Below are 11280 nucleotides of genomic sequence, written 5' to 3'. Positions count from 1 at the left end.
CACCTTTATTTCCAATACAATACCAGCTTCGTATATATCTCGACTTCGGCTTTCAACTGCAACTGCACCGCCAGTTTCTACGGCGACCGATTTTCCGACGATTAAGTACATTACTCGTAATGACGGTCCAAGGGGTTCAAAGGATGCTCCGCCGTCCTAATCAGTGGCTAGAAGTGGGGAATGCGCTATTCTCTCGAGGGTACAATCGACAAAACGGTTCTCGCGAAATTCACTACTCCATCTCGTAGAACTAGCCAACAATTAACGGTATATACGGGCGTTCCGACGTTTAAAAATCAATGCCGGATTCACCGTGTCCTTCGAGCTGAAGCAAACGCGCGACATACGCGATATACGCGATCCAAGATCAAACGTCGATACGCCACCGTTTCGCGTGAAACGTTATAAGAAAAACGTACAAATGGTGCGAGCTATAGACTCACTGCGACGCAAAAAGCTACGTTTGCTTACCAAGTTACACGCGTCGGGACCTCCGCATCGCGCACCATTATTCTGCCAGTCGTCGCTGGATCACCTATCGCACGGTAACATACTTCGCAGATGCGGTAAACGCGAATGTTACAAACGCAAAGAGAATTTTCACTCGTCTCGTTATCTACCGCGACTCTCGACACCGTTCTCGTTTTCAATTCGGCTGGATCCACTCGCCAGAGATTCTAAATTCCAGATGGAACGTCCTACAGCGTATTCGGCTACGGATATCGAAGAGGCGAGTGTATCCGAGACGAGATACAACGAGGTAAACGCGGATAAAAACGACACACCTCTGTGCCAGCGACGACAGAGTTGATGCGGACCGCGGAAGGGAGGCTGCGAAACTGAGATGAAACCACGGCGCAACCCCGGTGCGCGCGCGCACCAAAACCACCCCCGGAATACACGGAAGCAGCCCGGCCGAACGAACACTACCCCTCGTCCGTCCCCACTTAGTTCTCTCCAGGACTACCACGACGAGGACGACGACGATGCTCCCGCTTCCATTTTTCCTCTGTCCCGCTCCTTTGTCCTCCTGCGTCCTCTCTCTCAGTCTTCTTCCTGTCGTTTGGTCGCGAAACATCTCCTATACGATATCCGAGTCTTTGCAATTTTATGAACAATATTTTTTTGTTATCTTTAATCGATGCATCCTTCTCTGTAACTTTGTCCACTTTACGACATATCTTTTCTTCTCGCCGCCTCATTGCCGCTCAATCTTGATCGATCGATTCGCCCATTAGCAAGTGGTCTGTAGATCGAAACAATTTGAAGTTAATTGCGAGGACATCACGGAGTATAGTATCAAACTATAGTCCAAAGTTGTTTGGAGATTACTTCGAAGCTGTAGATTTATATATATAAATCACCACGAATAACCGTACGAAAAGGAAAGTAACGAGGAGTATCTCGATTGACGTTAAACGTTCACGTAACGAGAAAACCGACGTGACTCGTATCCCGAATGTTCGAAATTTGATACTTTGGATTCGTACACAATAGCTGGTCGTGAAAAAAGAGAAAAGAATAATACAACGAACTCGAGGCTTTTCGGGCCAGTGAAGTTCACGCGATTAGAGCCCACGTGGATAAAGCTCAATGACTCGTCGATGATGCTACAACAATGTTGCTCATTCCAACGACTTTAATTGGCAATTGCGAGGCTGTTAGCAAAACTGCGCTTTTTTGCATCCAGTTAATCGAATCGCGCTCTGGTAGAGAGCCTTTGCCTATTTCCAATTATCCGCGATCCTCACCGTTAAATCGCTGACTGACCAATACCAAACGAACTTTTTCCTACTTCGTCTCGTAGGAATAATTAGAGACCTTCTGAGCATCCTAGATAGCGCGTACGCGATTAAACTCGCTACGAAACCCGTAGAAATCGAATATGTATACAATGATATATGAGAATTTACATTAACACGTATCCTATGTATCGTCGATAGTGTACGTAATTACAACAGGGCGGATGCAAATAAACAAACCGGAAACATAAACGAACAAGCAGGAAATGCAAATAAATAAAACGAGATTGTAAGCAAACATATAGCCAAATATATAAACAAACAAAGGAAAAAGGTGAATAAATGAATTTCCTAAGCGGAACAAGGTCATCAACACATCACGGTCTTCGTACGAAAGTTTATTTTCTATTCGGTGTGTCGTATAAAGCGGCGCGCGATTAAATAATCCTAGCGTTACATCTTTTCACAATTTAGGGAGCATGGAAGTTTGGACATTAGATGGAAACCAAGAGACCGAGTACTCAGGAAAGCTTCTCCGAGAGGAAACCTTGCCGGAGTTCTATACTGGGGATCCTTAATAAAAATGTACGGTCATGGAACGTAACTGTAGGTGGTGAAGATTGATGAAAGTATAGAAAGGAAGGACGGTGTGTTGCGAGGAAATTTTTCTTTCGTCGAATTTGCCAAAATCAGTCGACGTTAACTCGGATCGCTAACGGAATTCCAATCAGCCTGCGGTTCTCTTTAATTAACGAAGAGTCAGAACGAAAAGTGGCAAGAGCTAAACGAACGTAATCGTTCTCGGGCATAGATTAAAATTTAAGGCGATGTTCTAGTTGCGCGTGTACCTCTGCCGAGTTTCACAGCTTTCTCTCTCTTTCTCTCTCTCGCTCTCTCTCTCTCTCTCTATCTATCTATCTATCTATCTATCTATCTCTCCATCTATCTATCTCTCCATCTACCTATCTATCCCTGTAATCATTATATACTTACGAGTCAACGAGACGCATTCTCGAAACACGAAGTTACCCGTTGTCTGCGAAAATTAAGTTTCCATCGCGTTTCATCGAAGAGCTGAACAAACGGCAAAGCTCGATACTACCAAAGCTCTACTAAATATCTTCCAAGGGAAACATTTATTTGGCGGTTGCGAAAGCACGAAAGTCGTGTCGCGAGCTGTTCAGCGGCGCTTCAAGAGCTTGAAAATGTCGGCCAAGTGTCAAAATCGATGAACATATATCTTAAAAGCGATGTATCCGGAACAGGAGGAGCATCAGGCGTATTCGTGACGTGCTGAAATGTAAAAGCGATTCCACCTAGACAATTTCCAGCGACTCGCCTCGAGATAAAAAATTCATTTCCCTGGAAGCACCTACTACTTCGAAGGAATCATTCTCGCGACTTCGCCACGCAGTTTCTTCCAATACTTTCGTCCGTTTCCAGGGATCCTAACAGGGCGTTGCCGTAATTACACAGCCTTCTATTCAGAGTTGCCTCGAGCGTATCCCAAGATGGCAATTCGTCTCCATTCTTCGACTCGGAGCGGTCCAACTTCCTTCGAGCATCTTGCGTGCTCCACGTCGGCGATTCCTCTCGGCTTATCATCTCGTCGAATTTATTTTTCTCGATATTACCATCCACGCGCAAGCTAGACCGAGTCGGTGAACTTCCTGAAATTGAAAAATCGATCGCCGTATTGTTTGCACGGCGTTACCAGGCTCCGTTTGGAGAAAAAAACCAATCTCGCGCTGCTGGTGAATTGTTGCCACGTTCGTATTAAGCAATCGAGTGCCTCGAAACGAGGCGGGAGTAAATCAAGTGGATCGCGAGTCGGGTTAAAATAATTGACTTTATAAAAGATGGTAAATGGAATGACTATTTCAACATAAATACAGTGGCTCGCGAAAAGGTTGTCTTCTTTGCCCGTAGTCTTCATACGTACGTGTAAGATTCTATACATATATACATTTTCATATTAATTTCAAATTTTATCTATGTCATGACGATACGAACGTGTCATGTTACAGTGACAAGAAAATTCCAAAGTGTTCCATATAAGACACAGAATGCATACCTAAAACATGCCACTGTATTTCTAGAATATATCACAAATAAAATAACCTTTGATAACGTCCCATATTGGAGCGCGATATCTTCTAAGGCTGATCGTGCCTGCGATAGAATCGATCGAAGAATTCCAGGAGGACAACGAGTTCGAGTCCCACACGTTACACGGACGTCGTCTTCTCAACGCGTTACGTCTCACAGTGTCATGCATCTCCTGTATCTCTCTCTCCAGCTGTTTCTGATGCTCCGCGATGATTCGCCGCTCGCGAATTCCTGGCGACAGACGTGCGCCTGAATCCAGGAAATCCGACTCCGGTCTGAAACGAACAAAACGGAATTCGTTATACATCGAGTACCAACCAAAGGAAACCACGCCCATTAACGACTCTCGTTAAAAGCGAGGATTTTCTTAGAGAAACGGAACCGTACCTCGGTCTGTAGACTTGGATCGGTGAACTGGATGTATACAAGCAGGTGGTCTTCTTCGAACGACGAGAGGATTCTCTGGCCACGCGTTGCACCATTTCCAACACGGCCACTTGCTCCTGCCGTGGCAAAAGAGCGGCGACTTCTTGCAGAACCTAGAGAGAAGAAAAAGTTTCGTACTGACTTTACATCCGATCCACGATTTAGCTCAGCACGTCTGGAAGATTTAAAGGAATAGGATAGCCTCCGAGTAGATAAAACGGAAAAGTATTTCCTCGTGTTTTTAAAACACTGCTGATAACGTTAAAACAGCGTAGAAAGGTTCCTTTTATTTAACGAAAAATTTGTTCTTTGCTAAGAATCTTTGGTAACTCCAGCACCGCTAAAATTCCCCTTTGTTCGATGGTTGAACGAGAGGAAGGTGGTGCTCGGCAGTGGCGCGTAGAACCTGGTTCGGCGGTAGCTAGGATTAAACTTAGTTTCGAAGCGCAAAACGCATTTTCCATAAGCATAAGGGGGTCCCGGTGAATCGGGTTGTCGCTCTTTAAGTAGAAAGTTACTTGGCACATGGAAGACGGAGACGAGGGGCAGGAGCCAAGAGCTCCTCGGTGTGCAGAACGCGCGAGAGCGCTCCGGGAAAGTAAATACGTGTCCATTTTTTCCCTTTTTATTCGTCTTCAGTGGCTCTGGAAAAACATACATCCGGAGTGCCAGAAACACGAGCGAGTCTCTCTTTTCACTCCATCTTCGAGACTGTGTCGTGCATCAGGTTCGAACGATTCCTCGATAAAATCGTTGAAAAATACATATGAAGAATCGCTGACGACCCGGGCGTAATCCAATCGAAAGATCTTCGCAAACAAGCCCGCGATCCGCCAGCGAAAACTGCTTCGATTTCACGTGGACTGATTGGTACGACAAACAGAATGAAAATTTCTCACAGTCACGATCTGGGGGAAATTCCATGACAACTTCACAACGCACGGAGGGGAATCGTTCGCGAGATAAAAAGTTCGAATGTATCGCGCAAAGGAAAACTTCTTCCTGAAACAAAACTACGGACAAGAATGTTGAAAAGATCGATTCCCATCCAAGCGCTACCACATTCCCAAAAGACTATCACGGCAGAGGTACGCGCAACCGGAAATTAGTTGAAATGGAAACACGTGACCTCCGAAGGTTCTCTCTTCGCTGCCAGGAATAAACAAGGCGAAAAATACGATCGCGCACCTTTATTCTTCTCGATTGCGTAAAAGTTTAACTTTATATTAATTCACGAAAAACTTCTGTGATCATTTGAGTTTCATTCGTTGAAAAAGACGGTCGAGGACTCCACGACGAAGTTATCGTTGCTTCGAAGAAATTCACGATCTATCGTAATAATAACGCAAAGTCGAAGAAATATCAAACCATATCTTGCGCCGATGTAATATTACGAAATGAAATATGTAATAGAAAAGTATATCTTCCTTTAGGAAAGTCTGTCACCCGATGGACAGAACAAACTTTGAGGAGTTTTGAAAACGTTAGATTCTCTACTTATTCTCGTGGGAGATACGAACGAGGAAAGAATCGAGTGTCGTTTATTTTGTTCGAAAGAACAGCTCTAGACGCCGATGCCTCGAACGATAGGGACGTTAATCAGGTAAGTAGAAACCGACTCGGAACCTCTATAGAAGAATTCCGCTCTAACTATACCATTCTGTACGCGACGGGGGAATTGGACAGAGTTTTATTGATCTTACGTGGAAGTCTCGGTGTGGATGCCGCAGATCTGACCACTTTTGAGGCAGAAAGCATCCTCCAAATTGTTGAAATCATTCATCCTCGAACTCTTCCGTTATAACTTAACATTCCCATTAACAATGAAAAAATCTATATGAAATTTTATTCAAAGAGAAAAGCGAAAATGTCATTCGGTACGATGAAAGGTAGGCAGGTTATTTAGTTCGGCTCATGTTACTTCGCCCAAAGAAAACAGGATCGAAACAATTTCGCGGTGAATGACGTTAGTCGTGGAAAATAGGATCCCAGGACGTCTGACGAAGAATTTCGTCGGTGCTGGTTTATCGGCCAGGATATCAGCCAGGATATCGACCAAGGGGGATTTTGGTCTAACGTCCACCCAACGCGTGTAAACTCGTTGACACCTATTAAGCTTGGTTTAACTCGATCCTCCGAGCCCTACGAATGCTGACACGTTTAAGGTTCTCTGGAGACTCGCTAACCTTTAAGAAAATCCCTTTGATCCGGAGGCGAAATCTCACTAAGAAAGTACGCGGAAACAGGCGAGCAGAGGGAACGATTCTCCTGACGGACAGTAAAAAAAAGATCGGCCTTCGTAAGTGCGGGATCGTGTCCTCTCATTTACAACTCTATCACTCATCTGTTTCCAGGGAAGCAAAGTGCCTTCTGTCTAATTACCCCCTGAGTTCGTAAAGTTCTCGTAATAGCTCGGAGAAAATTAAACTGTCGAAGACATATCAGAATGTCATTTTGATAGATTGATAAACGTTCAAAGAAGCTGGAGCTAAAATTACATTGCGATCGTTAGAAAGCGATTAGAATTTCTATTCTGGATTCGTTTACCGGAACGTCTATATCCATCCTTTAACTGTTCTCTCTGATTTTCTCTTTACAATCGTCTATTTATTCATTGAATAAAAGACGTTACTAGCGATCGACACATCCAGCAAGATATTTATATCATTTGAAACCGTAAAGAACTGCAAAATGATCATATGTACGGTAAAATGAACATTAAATCGAGAAGATATGAGTATAGGTAAGAAGGTATATCCCGTAATAAGATTCATACTACGGATATTTTCAAGATAAAGTAATTTCCTACGTTATGGGACAACGCATACGATGATACTTTTTGACAGTCTATCGATATCGTTTGCGAGAGCATCGTTCCCATCGCTACCTTTATGAACGTCGTTGTGGCAACAACCTTCTTGTCGTTATTACGGTAACACGATCCTTTGAAGTAACATCGCAGCCCGATTTTATGATCTCTCCGTAAACCGAGGTTTCACTTCGCAGTTTCTCGTCGCCGGCTTTCCCGAAGCATTAAACCGGATTTCAAACTGCCGCTCGAAAATGCAAGAAAAACGGAAGTCGTTTTGACGCGGGCTAAAAAGCGGACCCGTTCGTAAAACGCGAACGTCTTTTTAGCCGTCCCTTTGATTACGCCCGTTTCAAATTTAATCTCAAGCGTAGACATCCTGGACGAACGCGTTTTTCCCAGCTGCTCGTTCTCTCGAAATTATTCTTCATGTTAATTAACAATTACCGTTGCGCGTAACTGTTTACGAATAAACGTTGCTTTATTAAAATTGAAAGAGTAACACGGTCCAGAACAAAAGCTGATTTGTCTGCGCCACCGACGACGATTTAAATAATTTGTTATAATCTCGGTCAATACTGTAATCGTATAGTCGGATGTTTCGTGTGAAATTTAATAAAAGGGCCGATTTAATATACATGTTCCATTAACTCTTATTTGCGCGCCGATTAAAAGTCAATTTATATTCGTCGAAGATTTATGCGAACGGAAAGAGGAACGATACACAAGAGGGGCCGGTCTCTTAACAGCGACGTGTGAGCGACGTTTAATTCGCGTTGTCAAGGAAGAAGCCTCCTGGTGAGAGATAACCCTTCGTCATACATATATACATGTATACATATGCGCACATACGAGCATACGTTGCACGCGCTTAAAGCCTTACGGAACTTTTGGCTCTTTCTCGCTTCTCCCGTTACAACAACCTTTCGAGTTTGATTCGATCCTCCCTTTCTTATCTTTAATCCTGTCCGTGAAAAAGCATTAACGACCGATTCAATGGCGTTCTACCAGCGCGAAATTCATAAAGATCGGTGGTTTTTCTATCTAGGGTAGCTGGTCTTAACACAGTTACCAGCGTCGCTATTAAATCGACTGAGACTCGATTATACAAGCGGAGGATAATGGGCCGCCGCGCGTCAGAGAAGAAGCGGATCGTTGGAAATGGCGGAACTCGAGCAACGAAATCTGCAGTTCCCTCAAGTTCCGCCTCGATATTATTGTCGTAGAATCTGACGCGATTCGACGTCGTTCCAACGTGTTCACACGGCGGACACCCCTGTGAAATTACTGTCCTGGAATTGCCTTCGTGCACCGGAAATCCGTGCTCGTCTAATCTAATGAAACTGCGCGAACTGTGTGTAATTAAGCTGCCTTGCGTCTGCTGCGCGCGGAATGAAAGCTGAGCCGAAACTCCAAACCGAGCAAACACAGTAGAACGCGAAGGACCAGGAACGCAAGTTTCACCGCGGAAATTACTCCGACAAATAATCGGCCATCGAACCTATACCGCATTGCCGTATGATATACTGGTCAAAACGCTTGCAACTGCCACCAGCGTTTGATTTACATACGTTCAAATTGCTGAATTGCCCATACGACAGTACAGAAATTCGGTACTTCGAAATATCCATCCTGCGACGTAAGACAAATTTCGATCGAAGGATTGCTTAATCTCTCGGAAATATACAAATACGAGAAACTTCTTCGACTACCTTTTTCTCGTTACAGTAGTTTATTCGGAAGCTTAGACTGTTCCCGATATTATGTTTGCGAGGACGCTGCAGGCTGCAAAAATATCCGAAAATAACTAGAACGGAGAATGTTGAATTAAGTTAAAGTAGACGCGAAAGTTGAGGCGATAAGAAGAAAAATCACGAAAATATGAGAGAGGTTGTAAAGTTTGAAAGTTAGACAACTCACCCTGAACTTGCCGAGAGAGACCATGGCGGAAATCAAATCGCCAGGACCACGATGTCGAGCTCGCGATCTGCTCATCGACGCGACGTATGTCAAAGGACTGGCATCCCTCAATTCCGTGTGTCCTGCAACCCCTAACGAAAATATTGATTTTGCGCCACGTACCGCATATACGTAACTTACGTAAACGCTTCTGTGATCCGGTGACCGAACATCGAGACATGGACCAGAAATTTGCCTACGTCACCGAACGGCGACGTTGATTTAAAACGCGAAGCCCAAACCGCTCTCTCCCCAGCAACTCGCACGGTTGATCTATCGCTCGGCATTTTCAGCTCGAATTTTACGTGCCCGCTACGTATGAGATTCTCTGGCGACGTCAACGTAAATCTTTGTCTCTTCCGCGCGTTTAGCCTCGCTCAACGAATGACACTGCTCTTCAATTTTTAATGCCAAACACGTATATTCTATGCATGATCGCGGCTAGATAGGGCTACCATACCGTGGAGAAAGGATTTTGTTCGATGGCCTTTCCAAAACTGAGTGTGAAAGGATTTCGGCTACTACTATCCTCTGTCCAACAATGGGGATAATTTTAAACTTCAGTTGAATCACGTTCGATGAGAACAAAAGATGTCAGTAGGAAATAATGCTCACACGAAAATCTCACATAAATCTTTATCAAGAGAAGAATGAATATTTTTTTGTTTATTTTCATGGTTTCCCAAACAAAGCTTTTTACGCGAGAAACAAAAGCCCCGCGAATGACGTATTGGAAAAATTGTACCGAAATGGTTTCGTCCGGTTCTACGGTATCGACCTTTTTCTCTCACCGATGCGGCAATGGCAAATGCGAATTTATACGCAACACGGAAATAATTAATTTCACTCGTTCCTATTAGCCGTAAGAATATTAGACTAATGTTTTCCAACAACCGTAACCAGAAGTTTCACGTGAAAACGGAAACTCACTCGAATCACGGCTGCGGCTCTAATTAATTCTCGAAACTCGAACACTCGGCCGAAATTCGTTATTACTACGTGACAGTTTCCGCGAGTAAGATAGCGAATTCTTGTACGTATTCTATAACGTATACTACTCCGTTTACTCGTTTATGAATTCGATGGAACAAATCAGTAAATATCTTATATCTCTTCTAACCTTTCTTTTCAGTCGAGGCAATCGATCCTTGCAACTTTGATAGAAAATCAAATAGCTCGCTGATTCTGTAATGTATACTTTTCTTCCTCACGATCGTACTGACGCTCCTAGCTTTGCTCCACGTGGAGAACGAGCTGAGACTCTTGTTCTCTGTGAAAGTTAAGTTGTACTTAATCGCCCTGTCTCTGGGAAGAAAAATCAGACGCAGAGAATTCCCCGAATGCTCGATCATCTTCGTCATATTTTCTGCCCAGCGCCAACCCTTTGATAGATAGTCCACGATCCCGTTAGCAGGTGATATTTCCTCGCTTATCACAGATTTACAGAATATCGATAGCGATTGCATCTCGGAAGCATAGACCTCCTGTCCCTTCTTCCAAGACGTTGCACACCAACCATGTTCGTGAAGGCTGTTGAAAAGATTGTTCAGATATGGACGTAGAATAGGCTCGAGAAACTTTCGATCATAGTCCATACCTTGAACAATGAAACATTTTTAAAATTAAAATAAAATTTGCTATTTCATAAGTAGACCGTGGATATTCATGCAAATATTTTTATGAACACGGCTAAGGGAACAAAATCTAAATAGAAATTTGTTTCACCTACTACGAGTATTTTACTTTGGATATTTTATATAATTTTGCGCGGCATTTTATACATTTTTGAATCTTGAATTTTTTTCATAGATGCACAAACACTCACAGTTTATTCATGAATAGATATATTCTTACCAAAGTATAGCCATTGTAAAAGTATTTTGGTCATTATTGGAAAAGATTCCAAATCCATATTGGCTGTTTCTCTATCTCTTGCGATAACATCGATTAGCAGTCCGACCGAATAATCGAACTGACTGCTCGTATTGCAATGTCTTCTTTTTTTTGATTCCTTACGATGATCGTTCATTCGCAGCTTGCGATTCGTCATCGGATAACTCTGGTTCTTGGCCTGTGTTAGAATTAATTTCAATAGGAACACGAGATTCTCCACTTGTTCCGTCATACAGTAGGATAATTCCGAGAAATTCGAGTAAGTATAGTTGTCCGGATAGTTCTGTCAACACAGAAAACGAGTCTTTGTCATACTATCGGGAGCTGTAACAAGCAGCAAGC

General features: G+C 43.4%; 1 protein-coding gene across 15 annotated transcripts in view; it reads right to left on the bottom strand.

Annotated features, from left to right (window-relative positions):
• The window catches only part of LOC122574211, a 31155-nt gene that overhangs the window by 12903 nt on the left and 6972 nt on the right, over positions 1-11280 (bottom strand). For 4 of the 15 annotated variants that reach the window (XM_043741511.1, XM_043741519.1, XM_043741512.1 and 1 more), the window contains 7 exons: positions 10900-11221; positions 10166-10642; positions 9007-9137; positions 4239-4390; positions 3864-4126; positions 2736-3412; positions 4-1246 (listed from right to left, as the gene is read on the bottom strand). In XM_043741511.1, coding sequence (XP_043597446.1) covers positions 3132-3412; positions 3864-4126; positions 4239-4390; positions 9007-9137; positions 10166-10642; positions 10900-11221 — 1626 coding nt within the window. In that variant the 3' untranslated portion in view covers positions 4-1246; positions 2736-3131. Of the gene's footprint in view, positions 1-3; positions 1247-2124; positions 3413-3863; positions 4127-4238; positions 4391-9006; positions 9138-10165; positions 10643-10899; positions 11222-11280 lie in introns of those variants that run through there. The other 11 variants (XM_043741518.1, XM_043741521.1, XM_043741522.1 and 8 more) reach the window with 9 other exon arrangements.

This window comes from Bombus pyrosoma, linkage group LG13 (assembly GCF_014825855.1).
Source record: "Bombus pyrosoma isolate SC7728 linkage group LG13, ASM1482585v1, whole genome shotgun sequence".
Classification (NCBI taxonomy): domain Eukaryota; kingdom Metazoa; phylum Arthropoda; class Insecta; order Hymenoptera; family Apidae; genus Bombus; species Bombus pyrosoma.
Note: the sequence above shows the minus strand (reverse complement) of the source record. Positions and strands in the feature narration are given on the sequence as shown.